At 34.2% G+C, this 23,831-nt stretch overlaps 1 protein-coding gene across 1 annotated transcript; it reads right to left on the bottom strand.

The window, feature by feature from the left end:
- Positions 1-1,065: 1,065 nt before the first annotated feature.
- LOC306871931 (NAD-dependent malic enzyme, mitochondrial-like) lies at positions 1,066-23,126 on the bottom strand. Its single transcript, XM_079420199.1, has 15 exons — positions 22,972-23,126; positions 19,633-19,764; positions 14,796-14,929; positions 12,643-12,792; positions 12,023-12,098; positions 11,658-11,819; positions 9,654-9,867; positions 8,839-8,936; positions 8,600-8,713; positions 7,480-7,591; positions 6,982-7,124; positions 6,222-6,324; positions 5,973-6,043; positions 4,324-4,422; positions 1,066-2,815 (listed from the first exon to the last, which is right to left on the bottom strand). Exons 2-15 carry the CDS (start codon positions 19,738-19,740, stop codon positions 2,654-2,656), a joined length of 1,746 nt encoding a protein of 581 aa, XP_079276325.1. The 5' UTR covers positions 19,741-19,764; positions 22,972-23,126; the 3' UTR covers positions 1,066-2,653.
- Between the last annotated feature and the right edge of the window lie 705 nt (positions 23,127-23,831).

The following is a 23,831-nucleotide window of genomic DNA, read 5'->3' as shown; positions in this document are numbered from 1 at the left end:
GGGGCACGAGCACGACGCGGACTGAAACATGACTGTCGCGTACTGCTCACTGCGTACTACACACTACTTACTGTTTTCATTGAGTGTACTGCATACTATTTGTAAATAGTACGTAAAACAATCAATTAAACCAATAATTATTCATAAAAAAAGATGTCTGTTTATAACACAATTACTTTCACAAAAACTTATATAATTTGTAATGGTGTCAGTGGACTCATGTACATCTTCACATGCATCAAAGAATAATTGGCAATCTGTGTCCTCAAAGCAGTCTCTAAATTCTTCTGTCCACAGTTGCATCTCATTAGTCACTAATTAAGAAGGCTTATTTTCAGGAACGCTAGAGGTCAGCATAACATCATACACTAATCTAATAGAACCTATTTAACTCTTATTCAACTGTTGTCAGTATTATTTAAAAAATAAATCAGTAAAAAGGAATATGCCAATTGTATATCAGCATACATTATTCATTTAAATGAATTTTAACTTGTGAAAATATATTATAAAAACAGTAATTAAAATAAACATATATTATTGCGGTTTATTTACTATTTGTTGACAAAAAAATCTGCATTAATTTTTTTACAGATTAAAATTAATTTATATTTTAACAGAATTAATGTATATTACTCTATATAATTCAATTTTAGCATAATATTAGCATTCATTTAAAATTAAATTAGTAAAATAACTTCATATCAGCATAAATTTAAAAATCAGTAAAAGTATATTTTAGTATACGCTATTTTAGTATTTTACCTAGTATATTTTTCACATAAATTATATATCTTAGAAAATAAATAATATAAAACCAAATATAAAATAGTATTTAAAAATATAAAAATACATATATTTGCTTGTAAAACAAAAAAAGTAATTTTATTACCTTATTTTAACATTAAAATGAATATTAAAAAATATACTGTTAATAGTAGCAATGTTTTTATTTTTTACAGAATGGCATCTCTTATTTTTATTAATGCATAACCCCAGGATATGTTCATTTAATTCAATTTTTAACCATAACATATTTAAAATAATACAGCAAATAGACTAGCAGTGATTGGAGGACAAATGTTTATTCTGCACTTGTAACAGCGCACACAGGGTTCTGAGCAGCTCCTAGTGTTCAGACACTAAAGCAGTATCACATAGGAAAATAATCTCTACCCACAATGCACCTGCTCATCACCTCGATGTGAGGAAGGATTGCGTTCAAAAACATTAACTGCATCAATACAGATGTACAACATTGATCTCAACAACTAAAGTGTCAAAGGACTGACAAATTAAACATCTCTAAGTGTTGGTCCTGAATATAAGAGGGTTCACTAGTTAATTTTTGTACGATATGCTGTCAAAAGACAAAACCTCCTCTGTGCAGTTTCCAAACTTCTGTAAATGTGTTGTTCTTGTAACCTTTGGCTACTGCATTTACAATAGCATATAAAATAACTAATGTACGACGTGCGGTGACCATATGAAGATGTATAAGCAGGCACTTTGGTACATTTATTTTTCTGATGGACAATAGCTGTATTCAGCATTCCAATATTTGTATATATTGAGACTATTTAATTATAATTTACTGCTGTTGCATGAAACAAGCTTGTCTCTTTTTCACATAATTTGAACTTAAATCAATATTTAATGTCCATGCATTGATTTATTTGGGAAGTAGCTGTATACTAAGAGGGATAATGTACAGTCAGCTGGTCATTTTCCAAGTTAACCCCTTCATATTCTAAGCTTGTGAATATTTGCTGGTAAATGCCCTAAAAACTCAGTCACAGATACAAATATAAGCCATAATGCAATGACTGTAATATTGTGCAATATACTGAACTCTGCTTGTCCTTCATGTCCTACTTCCTCCTCAACTTGGAAATAAATGGATCTTTATGAACTGAATGAAAGTTACAGACACAACAAGAAACAAACACAAACAAATGGAGTGTGACTTCATTTTAGAAAAGGATTCATTGCACGCAGCTGAGAGGAGTGGCAAGGCATGCTATCCAACTCAACACTGGGGTGATGGCTGTAGAAAACACTGTAAGGGTGTGAAAAAAATCTAATCAAATATATTTAGCATAAAGCAAATAAAGCGTGATTAGTACCATTTCATGAAAATTAGGCACATTTAAAACCAAATTCTCATTGCCATAATGGACCTGGACATTTTACTTTACAGTAAATTCTTATTATTCTTTATCGTTTCTTATTAGATTCTCATTACTGTAATGTGTGTTTTTTTTTTTTTTTACTATATTGGAGTGAAGACATTGCACAAATGGCAGGAAATACAACTAAACATTATAATGCATAAATACTTTAAAAAGTAAATAAAATATTTCACAGTGCATTTTGAGTAAAAATGTGCTTAATTGTGATGAAAATAATTCAAATGGGCTTCGTTTTCTTCATGCAAAATATTATTTAGTATTTATTTATTTGGATTCTGGAGTGAAATGTTTCCTGGACATGTGCAAGATTTGTAAAATTCATCCATAAACTGAAATTGCAATTTAACCAAAGGAAGTAATATGAATAAATACTAGAAATAAAAGGAGTGCCTAAAACAGTAAAATGAATGAGATTTTGTTCTGTTTCTCTCTGTCTGGTGTTTTCTAGTGTGTGTGTTTGTCTAATCTACTACAGGGCTGTGAGAAACCCCGGGCCAGTCGTACATGTCGGGCAGAAATGAATCATAGTTGATGTTCCACACAACTGATCTGACGTATGCTTCCTTATCCACAGGCTCTGGGTATCGAAACGCCATTCCATTTGAATACACGTACTCCACCACCTGCGCACAAAACACACAGCGTCTCAGTGAGGGGTTATGACAGAAAACATTAGGATTTCTGCAAGTCTTATGAAGGTAAATCCAACACTTTTTAAAAGACCACTTAAAGAAAATTTAAGCAATAAATTAAAGGGAACACAATACATAAGTATGTTCTCTAAATATAAATGTCTAAGGAGCACACAATGAGTTCTATTAGCAAAGCTTCAAAATACAACTTCCAACCAATTTCCATTACTTTTTTAGAAAACAAATAGAAAAATTAGGGGGAAAAAACTATTTCAGGATTTAATTTGTGAAAAGGCGAATTAAGGCTTCAAGACTCTTTTAAGATATTGGAAAAAAATAGCATTGTGATATTTAGTTTTTCTGTGAAAAAAAACAACAACAACAAAAAAACAGGGACTTTAAGCAGATGACTTGAATAAATAAAAAAATAATAATAATGGAGTTACTGGGGTGATTTTGTTGAGTGCTTCTGCATAGAAAATAAAAATAATTTTAAAAAGCCTGACAAAAGTCATTTTTTGTGAAATCCTTTTAGGGCTGAATGATTTTTGTGAAAAACTTGGGTGTTCATAAAATGTGGGTGTTCATACTTCAGTTTACTTTTTACAATAACAAATAAAACCTTAATCAGCAACCATTTCAATGTAGTTCAATTAAAAATCTATCTACATTTTTCATAGGCCAAATTTGCCCAATTCAATATGACTATAAAATAAGAATCATCATGATTTTATTGTGATTATTATGAAATAGAAATATGAAACTAAATGAGAAATGTTGCATTAAAACCATTAAAAATAGTCATAAATGTTTTCCTTGTTAACTGTAAAATTATAATTCTTTTCAGAGTAAAGCTCAGCACTGTATGCTCATTTATGCTGCCTTCATGTGCCATCAGAAATGTCCTTTCTGAAGTTGAAATTACAAGTTTGTTGCATTCAAGTGCTTTGCAGTCAAAAAAGAAGAGGAATCATGGCACACAGCCCATTCATAAGTTGACTCTTGCCTATTTCTTGAGGAAATTTCTTTTTAAAGCTAAATTGTATAGAAGAGGTTTAGTCAATATCCAAAAGATTTTGAATAAAATGTAGCATCCTATTCACTGGTCACCATAAACATTCACCACACTAGATATCTAGAGTTTCAACTTGCTGATGATTCAGAAATTTTGGTCAAATAAATGCTATTATGGCTGTGTACAATACACACAATATGCATCAAATGGTTATTTATATACATAAATATACATGACTGTAATGACAAGAGAAAGAAATGTAGATGAAGTGGGAAAACAAATAAAATGTTAGAGCAATATTTCTCTCCTCTGCCATGTCTAAAGTTTCCCAGTTGTAAATACGACTTGAGTAGCTGCTCATGTCCGATTTGAATGAAAACTGAAAACTGCATCATGAACTACATGTGCGTAAATGAACCAAGTCAAGCATATCTTTATTTCATTCAATCACAGCTTGTGACATACTGTGTCCTGAAACACACACCTTGACGGCCATCTGCAGTGACACCTCTCTGATGTTGGACAGGGGTGGATACAGTCGGCCCTGACTCAGCTCTTCATCTGTCAGCTGATCCGCCAGCGTCTACAAAACAAACAATGTTTTATCAAGTTACAATATGAAATATTAACAAAAACAGTTAGTACAACTTCTGCTTTTCACACACAGGCCATGCAGGGCTAATAATTCTAATGCTTTTGTGAAATATATGCACTATTATTACAAATTCATTATGTTTTTGCTTCAAATGTTGTCTTTATTATTTAATGTACAGTATGTTTGAATAAATCTGTGATAAACAAGTTACGACATCCACCATTTAAATTTTTATATTTCAACAAGTTGAAGAAATATAATTATATCATAAGTTATAATGTTTATATACAACTTACTTGGTTGCATATTCAAAAAAACAACTAATACAACTTAAATTTATTTGAGTGGTGAAACTATTTGCATGATAATCAGCTACAAAAATTCCAGAAAATCTGTTGTGCAATTAGAAAATATGTAATAAAATGAAATGTATAAATACATTGTGTAACATAACCCCTTTTAATTATACTCAGGTCTTAAAGGGGTCATCGGATGCAAAATTCACTTTTAAAGTTGTTTGAACATAAATGTGTGTTGGAAGTGTGTGTACACATCCATCCTATAATGATAAAAATCCACCAGTAGTTTTTTTTTTAAAATCCCTATTTTAAAATCCCCTTCCTCAAATCAGGCTGTTCTGAGATTCCTGTCAGAATGACGTAGTTCTGAACAGGCCCCTCCCACGAGAGTTGATTGACAAGCAGTCTTACCTTTGACCCGCCCTGAGTGAGCTGAGAGCTGTCCACCTCCGGTGCAGAGGAAGACAAGATGTCTCAGATTAAGCGATTGAGGCATTTATTTGTTGGATGTAATAATGAATATAGCAGTCGTCATTTACTCCTGACATCTGAGCCACTGAAGACGCAGAGGATTAACGTTACTTTCGTTTTGAAGGGAATGCGTTGATCCCTGATCTACATAAATGCATCTATGTTCACCCGAGTCATTCGTGATCCAGCTTCATCTACAGAAGAAGTGAGTATAAGGGTTTTTATGAATCTTTGCAAATCGCCTTTCCTAATAATGTGCTCGTTAGCCAGTTTCGCGACTGAAGTTTAGTATGCTCCATAGATATATATATACCTAGATACCTCATTATGGACATTATTATGGACATTATCCACCATTTTTGGAATGGTCTGCGAATCTTTGAGTGCACAGACTGTGTGCGTCTACAACAGCAAGTTATACACTTGTATATCTTTGAATATTCACTGATTATTATGGCTGACGCGTCAACGTATCTGGAGTGGTTGAATAGGGATCTACACATACCTATGGTCTGCTCGTCACTCCACAGAAGAGAGGGGCAGTGTCAGCAGAGCTCACTAGGATTTAAATCAACATGAACTAGAACAGCGTGTTAAAACAGAGTTGATTTTGACGGGGTAAACAAGGTGTTTTTTACCATGCCATTGAGAAATTTTAACCAAAGTATGTTATAGACTTTTCATTAAGACCCTAAAGAATCATATCAACTTGTGTAAAATGGACATCCGATGACTCCTTTAAGTGTGGTTCAGGATTGTATATTTTACCTTTGCAGCCTCAAGGAAGACCGTATCACTGATGTGTCGCACTCCACTGAGTATAACAGCCAGAGCTACACCTGAAATCACAACCTATGGGTCAACACATGATAACCTGAGCAGGCCAGATTTACACTATTTGTTCTTAAGCATCTGCATATGCTTGTTAGACATTAGGAACTTTAAAATATGTATGTGTTTAGAGCTACCCACTAAAACCTCCATTAATGTATGACTATAATTAGTGCATGTTAACACCTGGGAATATATAAGCATTGTTGCCCTGTCCAGGGGTCAGTATTCTGCCATCTTCTAGTGACACAGGTGCGAACGGACTGCCACTGGCAAACAAACACCTTCCCTGAAACAGAAACATATTCACTTATATTCACATACTCTACATGTAAACAATCTACTACATACCTTGTCTCATCTGATTGATAGTTAATATAGTCGATAGTTTAGGTTCAACTGCTTGTGGTTCATGTGTCGTTTTCCAGCAAATCTTTACTTTACTAAAGTAAGCATAATAATAACTTTTATATTGCAAGTAATATTTCATGATAAACACTTAGCAACTTAAGTTTACTTGATTATCCATATATAATTTTTAGAGAAATCATATCAAATATGATCCTCAGGCTTTTGAGGATCTCTCATCATTTTATCGCATTGCATTATATGTTTTGAAAGCACAGAGCTTTGATCATGAAACTAAGCATGTAAATATCATCTTACTAAGACATATTACTAGAGTTGCAGAGAGACAACTGATATTTATATGCATTTTTTTGTAAGCAGTCTGCTATACACTGCTATAAAGATCTCATTTAAAATACATAGAATTTCATCTTACTTTTTGGCCATATAAATATCAGCAACTGCACCAAATTGAGCCTCTGAATAAAACTGAGATACTATATGAGCCATAAAAGCCAAAAAAATCTGGCTATTATTTTTTCTGGCTATTATTTGATATGTCAGGCTTTACAGGGTTAATACATAAATTAGATTTAACCTGTGTGAGGCTGTAAGCGTCTTCGGCTGTACACTCTGCCTTAGCAGTCGGGTTGCTGAGGGCAAAGATTATGGGACGCTCGTTCAAGCTGCCCATTGCTCTGATGACATCTTGAGAGAAGAGCCGGCCAGCACCTGCCACACCTGATGACATTGAGAAAGAGGTCAAAGCATGCATACACATACATTAATACAGAATTCAGGGGTTATGTATGATGCACTCAGCTATATGCATAAACTATATGCAACAATAAAACAATGACAAGCCATGTGTACTTGTATACAGAAGTCTTAACGGTACAGCAACAAAAAGAGCTTGTTTAATTCTAATGAAGAAATAAATGACTAAAATAAAAAACTGTTTTGGTGTAATGCTTGACTAAATTTAAAAAGAAACTAAATAAAATGAAAGTTAAACCTCTAAAGGTTAAGCAAAGGTAGAATGATTAACGTTGGGATTGATTTCTGAACAAGACACAGAGGGAGCAGCTTGTCTTACCGATGATCGCTGTGGGTTTAATAACATTGACAGCGTCTAAGAAGCTTTTCACATCCCCGGGATCAGGGTGAACAAAGCCCTCCTGATTACTATCCGTCTCATAAGCTCTGCCCTGAAAAACAGAGAAACGCACACAAGATTACTAGTCTGCAGTTGTGAGTCTCAAAGCATGTAAAAAAAAGAACAAGTTGGTAAATGACACATTTTCAATTCATGTTTAGAGTTTTTAGAGGAAACTCAGATGGTCATTTAGCTAAGCTCACTAAAATATTGTGATTGCATTTCAGACACTGAAAGTAGTAATACTCAGTGTTATTTCAGTATTATGTATTTTAGTTTTTATATTTTCAGTATTCAATTTTAAAATGTAGTAAATTTTTTTGTTACTTTGCACTTGCAATTTATTAATTTATTTTAATATTACTATTTGTTTAATTTTATTTCAGTTTTAGTTTTAGTTCATTTAGTATTTTTAGCTTAACCCCTTTTCAGTTACTAATTTTGGTAAGTTACAAAATTTTTACTTAGTTCAGTTACAATGGTTTTTTTTTATAAATAAAAGAAAATGAAAATAATTTAAATATAAATTTTAAATTAAAATTTAAATTTTTTTTAAATTTGATTTAAAAAAAAAAAATCAATTTTTTTTTAATGAATTTATTTTATTTACCTGTAGCTATGATAATGAAATGACGAAAATAACCCTGGTATCACTGAGAAGTCTGATTAGTTTTTAAAGAGTCGGTTCATTTGTTTCAATGTTTCAAAAGCAGGATTGACTAATCATTGTTTATATTCCATTTTAGTAGTAAAATACATTTTAATTCAATCAAACAACTTTAGCACTATTTCTCACTAAAAAACTCACCAATCAAAAGTATTAACGTTTAGCTTATAAGTTATCATCAGAAGAGTCAGTGTTTTTGCACACAATTAGACTTGATGTTGGTTTCTGCAAACAAATGATGACAGCCAAGTTTGTTTCTTGCAAACACTTTAACTTACTTTGATATTGTCTAATAATGCAAAGACTTTCAGATATTTGTAACTTTGAGTTGTGGTAAAAAAATAAAAAAATACTGTATACATATTTAAGGCACAATCGTACTCTTACGCTCACCTTTACTAACAGACCGTATTTGTCAAACATCCAGATTTTCTTTCTGGCTTCTGCCTGAGACATTCCCATCTCCATCATCGCCATCACGATTAGGTTAGCGATTCCCAGAGCTGCCTAAAAATAAACAATCCCATCCTAAATACACAGGCTACATTGAAGTTTAATCTCATATCAAACCAAACAGATTAAAAGACTGAGTTTGTGTTATTGTGTCTTTAAAATGTGTCACTTGTGCTCACCTCTCCAGCCCCCAGAAACAGAACTTTATGTTCGGTTATTGGCTTCCCCACAACACGCTGAGCTGCCAGTAAACCTGCCAGAGCTACTGATGCAGTGCCTGCGGACACACAAACACAACTACTGATGCTCAACAGACAAAGTTTGTAAATTTCTTACCATAAATATATCAAAACTTAATTTTTGATTAGTAATATGCATTGCTAAGAACTTCATTTGGACAATTTTAAAGGTGATTTTCTCAATATTTAATTTTTTTGCACCCTCAGATAACAGATTTCAAACAGTTGTATCTCAGCCAAATATTGTCCGATCCTAAAAAAACATGCTTCAATGGAAAGCTTATTTATTCAGCTTTCAGATGATGTAGAAATCTCAATTTCGAAAAATTGACACTTAAGACTGGTTTTGTGATCCAGGGTCACAAATATGCATTCCTGATGGAAATACCTGTGCTTGTAAGGTAAATGAGGACCAATCACAATTCAGTATGCAAATATGACAAAGACATCATTAGTCTCATTTAGATTTTGAAAAAAAAAAAAAAAAAAAAAAACGAAATCTGGTCACGCTTTCCTCAAAAATATTCATATTTTGACGAATGATTCATGTTTGGATAAGTTAAATAAAGTTAAAATAAAATATAAATATTAGACTAAAAATTTTTTACTAAATGAACTAAACGAAAATTAAAAACTGTTTCAAGTTAAAAGCAGTTTAAGTTGAAGCACTAAAATTACTAACTGGACTAAAACTGAAATGAAAATAAATGAAACATTAAGTAATAGTAACTAATAAGTGCGGTACTGGTACACACCCTGGATGTCATCATTGAAGGTGCAATACTTCTCACGGTATTTCTTCAGGAATCGGAAGGCGTTGTGATTTCCAAAGTCCTCAAATTGTATGAGGGTGTCCTGTCCGTACTTATCCACCACAGCCTCCATGAACTCATCTATCAGATCATCGTAGCGCTGGGAACGGTCACGCCGCTGATACAGACCCATGTAGAACGGGTCCCTCAGTAACTTCTGCAGAAACACACAAAAACACAGATAAAACAGCAGATTAATAAATCATCTGTAAGCAAATGTAATGAATGTTTGAACACTGAACAAAATACCACAACAGTAGGATTCTTTTATATATTTAATAGTTTTATACATTTGTATACACAAAATACATTTAAAAAATGTATATATACAACTTTTATAATTACAACTTTAAAATAAATTAAGTAAAAGTATAATTATTTATGTTCAAATTTGAAAAGATGTGAATGTTGTTCTTAATTCCATTCCAATCTATAATTCCAGAATATATATATATACTTTTATTGCACAATAATTTCACATTCAATCTTCAAATGTACAAATGGACAAACAACAGACCGTTTATTTTGAATGTTTCTTTAATGGCATCTTTTTTATGATTGAAGGCCAGCATCACTGATATCAATACTACTGATGTCTCCATAAAATAGTTTTTTCCCCTGAATATTTAACCATTGACTGTATCCATTCAGCATTACAGTATAATTGAGAGCTATCAATTTTAACATTTATTAGACTTAACTTCTAATTTAAGTGAATTTAACACAATCGTCATATTAACCCATTATAATAAATGACATATTTACCTACCTGTTCCCTTCAGCAGAAATATACAGAAAATAAAGTTACCAAACACTAAATTCTAAATTAAATATATGAACCCCTTAAAGCTATATAAGTTATTGTTTTCCTCTTTTGTTCTTGGATTAATAGACCCTTTTTCTGTTAGTAAACATTGTGCGGAGCTTAGCTGGAGGCAGAAAGATTCCACTGACCGCTTCACTAACGCTGGCTATGAAGTCTGTTTAGCTTGTTTTTAATAACTGGAGAAATTCAGATTTTACCTGCATATGCATGGTATAGATGCACTGTCCAGGACCGCGATTGTTATTTGAAAAGTTTAACTTTAACGGACGAAACCAGATTGGCCGAAATAAACCAACAGTTTGTGGCTGTCCACACTGGATGTGGCAAAGCGGCCATTGAACTTTCCACCATTTGAACTTTATGTCAGTAAGTCATAAATAGAAAGAGGTATCAGTTTACTGTCGGGGATTTGTCGTGTTGCACCACATCCAGTGTAGACAGCATGACTGATCATAATGGGTTCTATTGTGTCTTGTGAGTGTCTACAGTTGTTTTTCGACTCTTCGTTATTGCTTCAATGCAAAGGATGGCCTGCTGCGCCATTATTTGTCGGGTATGTTCAAGTAAGCTAGATATGCGCAGATGCTGCGCAATAAGGCTGTATTTAATATATAACGAGTTCAGTATTTACACTAAATCGGTGCAGATTTGTCTTAAATGAACTTAATGAGAAATTAATGAGTGGCATTAATGAATTTGACAGCATTACCTGCCACAGCTGATTTTTACCCGCATTTGGCGGGTGGCAATTTCAAACCCTGTATAAATACACGATTTATCATCACAACTTTAACAATTAGTTAAATAAAATAAATTGATATTTATATATATTTTGACATTTTATTTATAGCTAGATGTGACTATAAAGTTAAGATGATAAATCATAATATTTGTATTTACTTAAACATTTAATTTAAATGTATGAAATGCATTAAAAAAATAAGTAAAATATACATTATGTATTACATGCAACGTTATTATGTTTTATTTCTGCATTATATATTGTTTATTTAATACACTAGTATGCATACACGTATATGAATATATACATATACACAGAGCTCTATACAGTCATTAAATCTTGTCACTGATGATTGTTTTGGGAATGAATGTTTACCAACCTCGTTATCCGTGCCTACATCAATGCAGACCGGCAGACAACTTTCAGGCCGGATTCCAGCACAGGCCGTATAAAGACACAGCTTTCCTACAGGAATACCCATCCCATACACTCCCAGATCCCCCAGACCCAGGATACGCTCACCGTCCGTCACCACTACAGCCTGCAAACACACACACACAGATGAACGATCCCTCACTGTACTAACACAAACTCCAGCTCTAAGAAATCAAATTGTCACGTTTAGAACAACATGAGGGAAAAATTACAAAACTTATTAATCAAAGAGTGTCATCAAACATGCACTTTAATAAAAAAAAAAAATAAAAAAAAGCACCGGAATGCTGAAATGTTGAAATCCGATACCTTGACAGTGGTTTCTGGCCAATTATCCAATATGGAACGAACATGTCCTTGGTCCTTAATGGAGATAAACAGACCTCTGTGGAAAAAGAGACAAAACTTTAATCTTTCTGCCAAACAAACGCACAAACCAGTGTTTCAGAGTAAATCTCCCCTATAATGACAATGACAACAACAAAACTAGTCTTAAATGTATACTAATCAATGATTCATAAATCAATGATTCATGAGTTTGTGAGTCGCATTGAATGATTCATTAAAAGAACAGGTTCATAAGATTTATCCGTTCATCAATCAGACTGGCCACACCGTGTTTGTTTTTGCGTGCAGCCAGGGAAGACAAATCATTTTTCTATTAAAATCTAGAAATTTTTCAATTTCTTTAGCTGAGATGTCGTAAATTCTTCGCAAGTTGCTCTCAGTTTCACCGACACCGTTATTATAGCACCAGGTAAGCAGCGTTTCCAAACTACAACATATTTGCCATCTTGCGCATCTAAAAATAATTTCAAGACTAGCTGAGAATAAGAGCATGCTGGGCATACAATCACAGCTGGGATTTACACAGAAAAGGTTCAATGTATCATAGCTAAACAGGTAATAATTAATGAAGTGTAGCTTACTTGGGCCGCCTGAAGATATGTCCATACTGAGTACATGCGAGACCAACAGTAGGCGTGTAGACGATGGGCATGAGATCCTCGATGTCTTCCATCAGCACGCGGTAGAAGAGACGCTCATTTCTTTCCTGAATCCCCATCAGATAGATGTACCTGTTCAAATTAACCCATACTTGAATCTGCATTCAATCCATACTTAACTTTGTAATTGGACATTTTCAAACAGATACAGAATATTGAGTGTCAAATAATGTTGGGTTGGACATTTTAGCTTTGTAATTTTATCTATAAAGATCATGATAAGTAGGTAATGATATTATACAGTGCCCTCCATAAGTATTACAACAGTAAAGACAAAATTGCTCTGTTGGCTGTGGAGTCAAGACATTTGCAAATATGATTAAAAGATGAATATGAGACAAAACTACAAAATGTCACATTTTATTATTAGCCGTTTCAACACATACATGTTTTACCAAATAAAAAGAACAGCACTTTTAGAGTTCATCCCACTCATTGATGAGAGCATAAGTATTGGGACAGTTGAACATAAGGCAGATATAAAAGATTAAAAGCTATTATTTAGTTGCAGATCCCTTGCACACAATCACAGCAGTGAGTCTGTGACCCATAGACATCACCAGACTCTTGCTCTCATCCTTTGAAAGACTTTTCCCAGCCTTTAATGCAGCCAATTCCAATTGTTGCTTGTTTTGGGGAGTTTCTGCCTTTACTCTCCTCTTCAGCTGGTGAAATTCATGTTCAATCAGATTTAAATTGACTTGGGCAATCTAAGACTTTCCATTTCTTTGCCCTTATTAATTCCTTGGCAAGGTGTTTTGGGTCATTGTCCTGATGCAATATGAAGCACTTCCCAATGAATCTGGTGGCATTTTCTTGAATATTGGAAGGCAAGATGGTTTTGTACCCTTACAAATTCATTCTGCTACTGTCATCATACATTAAGTCGTCAGTAAAGTTGAGAGGGCCTGTTCCAGAGACAGCCATGCATGCCCATGCCATGACACCACCTCCATCATGCTTTACAGATGAGGCTGTATGCTTGGGATCATTGCAGTTCCCTTTTTTTCTCCACATTTTTGCTTTCCCATCACTTAGCTAAAGGTTCATCTTTGTCTCATCGGTCCATAAACACAGTTCCAAAACTCTTCTGGCTCACCTTTGTTGTTTTTTGCAAACTCTAATCTTGCCTTTCTATTTTTGGTGCTGGTCAGAGGTTTGCATCTTGCTGTGTAGCATCTGTAATTCTGTGTCAAAGTCTCCTGAGGACAGTAGATTGTCAGAGCATCACCCCAGCTTTCTGGAAGTTGTTGGTGATTTTACAGACATGTCTTTTAGGATTCATTTTCACAGCTTTTATGATTTGTCTGTCATCAACTACTGTTGTTTTCTCAGCCGATCAGGTCGTTGTTGGTTGCTGGTGGTTTCCAAACTCTTGATTTCTCCATGCCCTTTGTTTTTGCTAGAGCTCTAATTGACTTCCTCTTTTCTTTTAGCATCCAAACTGCTTGCTTTTCTCTCAAAGTCAGCTCCCTCGTCTTCATCCTGGTTTGTGTGTGTCATCATCGAATGCAAGATTCAGAATACAGAAGTAATGGATATAACTGATACGACACATTCCCTGCTTTTAATATCTGAAGAATTAATGCAACGGGACACAGCTGATCACTTAGAAAGACCTGTGAGGCAACTGCTCCAATACTTATGCTCACATCAGATAGAGGGATGAAACTCTAAAAGTGTATTAGTATTAACCAGCTAATCTTCTTAGCTGGTAAAACATCTATGTTGAATCACTCAATAATAAAATGTGACATTCTGTAGTTTTGTCTCATATTCATCTTTTAATCATATTTGTAAATGTCTTGACTCCACAGCCAACAGAGCAATTTTGTCTTTACTGTTCCGAATACTGTTGGAGGGCACTGTATATATTGACTAATTATATATATACTAATTATATTATTGACTATATGCTGACTAATATTATTTTTAGCCACACAGCCTTAAATTACAGAATTTCTCATGGTAAACTTCAGATTTTATAATGGACATTTGAAATTAATTTTAAATTGAAATCAAATTGTGAAGCAGCTCTTATTTTCTGACATGGGCAGCAAAGTGAATGAATGTACTTCTGCAGTGGGTCGGACATCTTCTTCAGGTTCTTCTGAAAGCGCATGGCCTGGGTGTCCTGCGTCTCGATCTTTGGTGGCAACAGACCATGAATGCCCAAACTCTGCCGTTCCTTCAGAGTGAAGGCCATGCCCTGTGCACGCACAAATACACAATTAATGCTTACAATTGATTTGTACCTTTTTCTTTTTAGTAGAGTCAAATAGAGGATTGAAAGGACGATGCAAATGTGTTGGGAGTGTCTGTGAGTCAAGTCTCTAAGGCTTTGTTCAGCTGATTTTTGGCATATTTTAATCAAACTAGATTAAAATTTTGAATGCCTAACAATCGTCAGATGTGACATTAAGTATATTATATTGTTTTTACAACCAGTGATCAAGTTTTGTTTCCTATTAATGAACAATGAATACAATAATAATATTAATAATAATAAATATGATCCAAAGATTTTTTATTTTTAAAAATTAAAATGACATCAAAAAATAAAATCACAGAAATACAATAAAATTGTAACAAGAGCAAAAAAAGTAAAGAAAATAAAGAAAAGTAAATACAATATCAATAATGCAATTGATTAATGATAATAATAGCAATCAATTACAATAATAACACAATAAAATTAACAATCAATTATAAAAATTAAATGAAACAAAATTAGATATAAAAAAATAAATAAATCTTATATTTACAAACCTAAACAAAACTATATCCATATGTGGTTTGACATTTTTATATATAATTAATTACTACTATAATTTTTATTATATTTATTTAGTTTATTATTTTATGAGTGTGTTAAGATTGAAAAAGACATTCAAAAATATTTGAAAAAATGCAACACCAAAGTTTTTTTCAGGGTCACAGGTTTGCTCAAATCTCCAACCAGAATGAGCAATAGTGCTGATTCCCTTAGCATACAGAATTACAGACAAAGCCACACACACAAAGACAACTGCAGATGGTCTAGACTCTAGTCTAATGCATTGTCTATGCAGAAGGCTGTGACACATGGAGTGCACAGAACACAATAAGTCATACAGAGCCCCTGAAACACTGGCTTTATGTGTGTTCGGGGGTGGGCTGGAGCCCTGCTCTGCTGTACATTAAAACCATGCATGACTCTTTGACCTGAGATGCCACAAATGTACATACATCCTATGTGTGAGGAGGAAATGTCTGCGGGGAGGAGAGCAAAGCGGTACAACTACCAATGAGTGTTAGCGAGAGGAAAACACCCATCTATAACATACAGAAACTGCCTTCACTTTACATTCCATATGCCTGGAGTGTGTGCACATGTGTGTTTGAGCATGTTTGAGGACTGGAAACAGTCTTTAACAGGGTTGCAGGTCTTTTCTGAACAGCAGGAAAAAGTATGTTAAATGCAAATAATAAAATGCAACTACTTATATAATGATGGATATTTAGGTAGAATAGACTTATCAACTTTTAAATGGGAGGAAAAACACTTTGCATATTTTTTGTGCTTGACGGCGAACGCTGGGCAACCAAACTCATCTGTATTTTATTGCATATTCTCCTCATTTAGCAAAAGCAAAAAAAAAAAAAAAAAAAAAAAAACTACACAAGGTAAAAGAACGTGACCCAGACCACATTAAATACCATTCTAGTAAAATAAAAGAAAGTTAGATTGAGTAATCATTCAAAATAAAGTAACAAATGATCAAAATAACATTTTAAAATTGAAAAAAAAAGAAAGAAAATATATTAAATAATAAAAATAAATAAATGTGATGTCTACAAACTGATGTTTATTTGTAATTTTAATAAGTATAGTTAAATAATAAAATAATTATTACAAATAATCATTTGCAATGCGTCAGATTTCAAATAGACATTCAAGAGTACACAGTCTACAAACAGACCAAATTTCATAATTTTAGAGTTGCAGGTTTGTTCAAATCCCAAACCACAAGCATGAGCAATACTACTAGTGATGCTTACTTAGTCATTTTGGTGATAACTAATCATTTGTTTTTCGGTGCAAAATAATCTAATTTGGAAAAAGCTTGTGAAGTCAGACAGGTGACGACATGCCTTCATCTTCAAAAAAACAATCAAAATTACACAAAGTAAAATAGCACACGACCCAGACTACATTAAATACAACTGCAGCAAGGATAAACATAGTTTGTTAACCACCATATGCTTTGTGAGGAGAATTACTGGCTGCTGAGAGCATGAAACCATCAGTCAGTTTAGTTTAGTTTTGTACAATAAACAATTTTGAATCTGTCTTGGGTCATCGCTTGATTTCCAAAGTAAAGTAAGAGTCCTAAAGCAAAACCGGTGGTCTACAGGACGGAAATGAAGCACACACCCATGTTTTCTAGGATACGTGGCACTTCTGCTGAGTCACTCCTCTAATGTTTTCCAGACAAAAGCGTTCAGACCCTCAACACACACAGGGGCGGTGTTAGAAAGTGTGTATGCATCTGTGCTGGGCAGTAAAAAAAACTAAGCAGGTAGTGGTGTGGCATGACAAAACACTGCCACACTGTATTGTGCATGCAGTCAGTCTAACATTCAAGTGAGCAGAGGCAGTAATTAAACACACGCTACTAAAATGTTCAGCTTAATTTAAGAATACATGATATATATAGAAATAAAATCGATATAGTAGTGATTGAATTAAATAAAGCATGGCACCATGTTCATCTACACACATACAGCTCATGATATGATGTATGACACACCATATATTTACTCTATTTTCTACTCTACAGAACATTAAGCATAATTATTTCTTATTTCTTGTTTTAATTATTTGATAATTACATAAAAATCATAATAATTATTATTTTCTAATCAGTTATTGAATAGGCCAAAAAGAGTGGGAATGTGGCCCATGAAAACTCTTTTAAACTCTGTTCACTAGAAGGTTAATTAAAGAGGTTTGAGTTGGTTCTTGTAAGGGTATTGCACTAAAAGGATGGTTCACATTAAAACAAGTCTTGAGTAGATTTATATAAATATAACAATATAATTACATTTTTTTACTAATATTACTACAAATAATAAATAAATAAAAAAAATATTATAAATAATATTATAATAATATATAACTACATTCTACAGAAACAAAATATTGCAATGCCATTTTTTTCCCAATATCGTGCAGCTCTATATTAGTTAAAGAGATTGTATAGGCTTCTCTTAACTGGTTCAAAAAACTGACTAATATAACTAATATAAAACAGAGTTAAAGGCAACATTTTAGAAAACTGAGTCGGGGCCGAGTACCAAAACAAACTTGTAGCCAATCAGCAGTAAGGGGCGTGTCTACTCATGATATGGAGGAGAGAGCATTCAGTGAACAGCCGAGCCGAGCGACAGAAAGATAGAGATGGCGGATAAAAAAACAAGAGGAAATCGTCTGCGGAACGATAAGGCAAGAAGTAACACCCGTATACATATCGGATCAGCTTTCCAGCGCTGGAGAGAACTCAAGGAGCGGAAGGCCTACGATCGGACGCCGAGGTTGCTTTGTTTCTTCCCGCTAGGTGAGTAGCACCGTGTCTACACCGGACACGCCGCGTCGCCACAGCTAAAGTCTGCCTACACTGGACGTGTGTATTTCAGGCGAGAATGTAGTTGTTTAAAACTCAAATCTTAAAAATGTGGTTCGCCGATTTCGGAGACGTTAGCTCCACACGATCATCAGTGCTCATGTACCCCGAAGAGAGGAGCATAACCTCGGCTAGTCTTTCTGACATTTGCCGCTGGCTCTGATGTCTCTGTAGTGGTTAAGCATAGGATATAATTCGTTTTGGGTAAATGTAACAGTAATCTTTGGTCTTTATTCTTTTGTTCTATTAATATGTTAAAATGAAAACAGGATATGTTTAATATAATAATTTGTTTCATTGTAATGTACGTATGTTCCCTGAACTACATTTCTGCGGCTATTAATATGTTTAAATGAAAACTAAAAGAGGCAGTGGTGTTTGATATATTTCGTCTGTAAATACAGTGAGGAAGATTGCAGCAGCCGAGGCGGGCTGACTGATGTTATCAAGTACGCTGCTCTTTGCAGAATTACTGGACTTGTGTCGTTCTAACTCGAGTTAAACTCGTGAAGTCCGAACTATCGAGGATGCAAGGCCGAAATTTGCGTACTTGGTATTGAGAAACGCACGCAGACCTAACGTTAAGTCACCAGACTATTTGCCTAATCTTCTCGGTAGTTTAGAACGCAATGGAAACGCAGACAGCAACAGGTCTGGGGGAAAAATGTTCCTGGGACATATTGTTCCAGATAATTTCGGTGCGGCTTATGTTTCACAGAACTAATCGTTGCCTGGGTTGCACAGGCAACATATATGTGGGGAAGATCTATCAAAATAGGGGCGAGACCCTTTTGGGGTAGGGGCGTGTGGTGATTTCAAATATCAACATTGGCTTCCAGAAATCGCTTACCCTGCCTTTAATACTGTTATTTTGAACACTACTCAATATTGGTGTTATTTTATTGGTAGCAAATTAAATCATATTTAGTGGCTTAGTATTAGTATTGTTATTCTTCATACTTTGTGTTATTGATTTGAACAAACCCATAAATCCAAATATAAAACTTTGGTGAGTAACACTACCTGCACCATTTTTTGTACTTAAGTGCAAGTATATGTGTTTGAGTTTAATGCTGTCATTGCAACTCCTCATTCTTTTTGTGCCATTTATATCATTTACATCATTTAAATGCTGCAAATTACAGATTCGATTTTCCAGTGCTCTATAAATGATATTAGAAACCAGAAAGGACAGAGACTCAAAGAGTCAGAACTAGAAGGACAGACAGATTGTGTTTAGTCTAACCTTGTTGGTACGTGGGTTGAGCATGAGCGGTTTCCCCTTCTCTTTAGTGTGAACCCATCGGCACACACTCACACACGGCCTCACACTCACGCTTAATCTGGACAGCATGGCTGCACTGATACCGACACACACCTGCAAAAGAAAATATTGAAATAATACATGCAAACACACAATTAATACACTCAGACACAAAAACAGATTCGGATCAGCAGTGTCAGATAGAAGAGCTCTTATCAGCTGATTAGATTGAATTATTATGGCTGTTCTGTCAGCAGGACTCCATCCTCTCTGAGAACATTATGAGTCACCGCTGTCCTTATAAAGTATATCAGCACACAGAAGCACATCTCTGTAACCTTTATAAATGCAGTGGCCCCTGAGAAGTGGATTAAAGCAAAACAAATTAAAATATTTTATAAATAAAACATTTATAAATAAAATAAATCGAAATGCTTGCTAAAAAATAAATTAAAATGTAATTTTAAAATGAAAACGCTTACTAAAATATATATTATATAGGTCACCTGCATGTCATGTGACCATTAACCAATATCAGATAACTATGAACAAAATTAATATTGAAATTTTAACTTTACATCTCAGGGGTGTAAAATATTTAAGGCCAAAGGGGTTCGGCTGACAAAAAAAAGTTTGGGATTTCCTGGAATATTTCATCCATGAATATAAATTGTCATCACCTTCTACTTTCATGTTCATGAAGCGTATGATAATTTGAGCATTTGTAATTTCAACCCATTTTAATTGTTAGTATCAACACTATCAACAGACAACCAAATGTTGACGTTTGCAAGGCAGGCATAAAAACAGACACTGAACACTGAACAAGACAACATAGCACTGGCCCAATAAGGCAAGTGATAGTCCTCAGTAAATAATGTAAATCATGAGAAAATGTGCATTTTTGGATGAGCTATTCCTTTAGGAACAAATCACATTACTTGACTCAACACCACACAAACAATCAGCTCCCTGAGGAAACTGGGGTGGGAACCATGTGCTGATCTTACAGTCTGAGAGACACACACACTTACAGTGATCTTACACTCACAATCTCAGACACACACAAGGAATCAGGGCAATGAATGAGATTAACCCAAACTGGGATTTGTGAGGGAACTGCAGGGGTTCGTGAGCTGATGAAAATAAGTAGTAATAAAAAGTGTCAAATTAAAATACAACAAATAAAACAATCAAAATAAAGCACTAAATATGATATTTGTTTACCTATAAGACTTATGCAAATTAACCAACATCATAGAAAAGTAAACATGTGGATGTGTTGTTACGTTATTATAATATTAAATTAAAATCTTAGAAGGTACCTTGAAGTAAATATTTTATGGGCTTTTAATGGCTTTGTCAGACAAACAAATTTGTGAATCCCTGATATAAATGCTTTTTCAAAATTAAAAAAAAAAATGTAATAAACATTTAGCAATCATCCACACACATTATTATGGACTATTTTTATGAATGAAAACCAGATGTTTTTACAAAAAATTACTGAGGGTGAGTAAATAATTACAAAATGTTCCTCTTTGTGTGAATCAAAATGTTAATATCATTTACCCACATATCAGACAATACCGATAATTTTACAATGAGAAATGGATCACTCAAATAACAACAAAAAAATAAAACAGCGATGAATGGAAATTATGAAGCATTAAGCACAATCATATTAAACCATATTAAATTATCCTGTGTCTCAAATATCCATTTTAATAGAACGTAGATGTAATATCACTTAAGATTCAAATCACATACTCAACTCTAAAACAAAATAATCAGGTGTCTCATGACTGGTGGTTTATATGTCTGCAATGTAAGCAGTTAAACACACTCATGTCAGCACTGATCTCGCCTACTATGCTGTATGAAGAGGAAGTGAAACCTGTAAGAATAGAGCCAAACCCTTATACAACAAATAACTCCTCACCAGCCACCTATGGTCGCTCCTTATTGATTTATCATCAGGTGTTCTTCTGGGTCATTAAAAAAAGTCAAAGTACAAAATAGTGGTGCAAGCTGATATCATCGCTGTTGTTAGGTCAGGACTGTTTCATCCGGTGGGAATCACAGCAGACTAAGTTTAAGCATCTCGCTCAAGGGTGCAATGATGACAGGGCAGGGAGCTCTGGGGTCACTCCAAACTGGGACATTTGCATTTAAAGAAATAGTTCACCCAAAACACGAAAGCAGTATATTCCAAGATATTTTGAAGGTACTGCATGAAGAACAGACAAGAAAACAACTATTTATAATGTGATTTTAAATTTATGCATTTGGCAAATGCTTTTATCCAAAGCAAATTATGTTGCATTTAAGGCATTCCCTGGGACTTGAACCCATGACCTTGGCGTTGCTATTGCCATGCCCATATACACCCAAGTTACAGAACTAAATACAATCACAGATTATTCACCATTAGGCTACAACTGTGTCCCAGACATAGAAAACAAGCATTCTTTCGGTAAGGCTGTTCCTGCAGTGACCTTTGACAAGTGGCACCAAAGGTTATTTTAGGAACCAAATGGGAAGTCACACCAGATCTGCCCAACCTCACAGTTGATGAACACATCCTAAGCAACCAAATGCACTGTTTCCGCCATAATTTGTGTGATTTATGGAACAACATACAATTAAGGGCATGCAAGTGTCTTGATTAAGGGCACAATAATGAAGAGGTTCATGGATTAAACCTAAAGCCCTTCAGACGCCAGCCCAGATCTCACATATGACGATACACTTAGAAGTTTTGTAGACAGTAGTATGACACAACCGGGACAGTTCATCAATCACTAAATTCAGGGTTTGAACCTACAATCTCCAGTCATTAGCCCAGCTTGTAAGCTTTCAGTCTATATCTTTAACTACAATATCACAAAAAAGTGAATTTTTAAATAGAAATTAGAAGCACAACACTGGTAGCATACGAACAGGGTTTGAACCTACATCCTTTCAGCTACCAGGCTACTAGATATTTAACCACTAAGCCACTACACCCATTAAAGTGATTTTATTCAAATAGATTAAACACACAGTGCTAATCATCACTACTGCTCTGAAACTGTTAGTTAATGCAGCAAAACCAAAGTGCAACAGGTGGAGAATCGCAATACTGTTCATGTTAAACCGGAAGGCCATCATTCAATTATTTAACAATCATATAAACACACTGTAGAAATGAGTCTTAATAGTTGAGTGAAGTGGGCTAACGTTAGTGAACGGATGACAGCTGCTGTTTAGCTAGGCTAACACAAAATACTCAATATACTCCCTCCAGAGCTGTCATAAAGGATATATCTGATGCCTTACCCTTTCCTTCAAACGTCTCAGAGTCAGTTGGTTACAATAATACGCGACTGAACATTATATTTGAGTTAAATTCACCGGTCTGTGGTTTGTACGTCAGGCCGCGCACAGTGAGTGACAGCCGCGAGCTTCTTGGCACGAGATATTCCAACACAGCCGACAGCCAATCAGAAAGAAGCAACGCCATAGCGCTTAAGTTTACCGTAGAGCTCGTAAATAAAGAGCAGAACAAACAACAAAAACCACAGGCGGAGGGAAAATGATGAAATCACCGTAAGTTTCTGTACAAACCTCATCTCATTCCTCAGTTGAGTTTTTGCAAGCCAGAGTTAAGATGCAAGTTAAAGGAAGACTAAAATAGTCCTGTTTTCATTTTACTCTTCTAGTTTTACAAATAAAGTAAGAATATAATTATTAATAATAATAATGTTTTTTTTGTTTTTGTTTTTGTTTTTGGTAATAATTTGTTGTTATATGGATATATGTGCATGTATGTGTGTGTATATACAATGTATATATATATATATATATATATTTATATATATTGTTTTTGTTCGAAATAAATATTAAAATAAAAAAAAATAAAAAAAATTGTCATAAAGTAGGCTATTACTATTAATATATTTTTTTAATAATAATAATAGGCCTACACATAAATACTTATAAATAGGCCTACATGTTTTTTCATCACATAAAAAAAATATGTTAATATTTATTTATAAATGTAATATTTTTAGTGTAGTGTTTGGCTGATTGTTGCTGGGCAGATTTGAGGAAAAAGAAGAATAGAAAAAGCCCGGTTTCACAGACATTGCTTAAGGTTAGTCCCAGACTTAAAATCTGGCATTGTTCTGTCTCAAGAT

Source organism: Barbus barbus, assembly GCF_936440315.1.
Source record: "Barbus barbus genome assembly, chromosome: 6".
Lineage (NCBI taxonomy): Eukaryota > Metazoa > Chordata > Actinopteri > Cypriniformes > Cyprinidae > Barbus > Barbus barbus.
This window is presented reverse-complemented; position numbering and strand designations above follow the sequence as displayed.

What these genes read in the sequence shown, in the direction of transcription:
- LOC306871931 (XM_079420199.1), bottom strand. Translation starts at nt 19,740, where the DNA reads ATGCTGTCCAGATTAAGCGTGAGTGTGAGGCCGTGTGTGAGTGTGTGC. An exon ending in TAAACCCACAGCGATCATCG is followed by an intron (nt 7,125 to 7,479) that starts GTAAGACAAGCT and finishes CAATGTCATCAG; the next exon opens with GTGTGGCAGGTGCTGGCCGG. An exon ending in CACTGCAGATGGCCGTCAAG is followed by an intron (nt 2,816 to 4,323) that starts GTGTGTGTTTCA and finishes TTTTGTGCGCAG; the next exon opens with GTGGTGGAGTACGTGTATTC.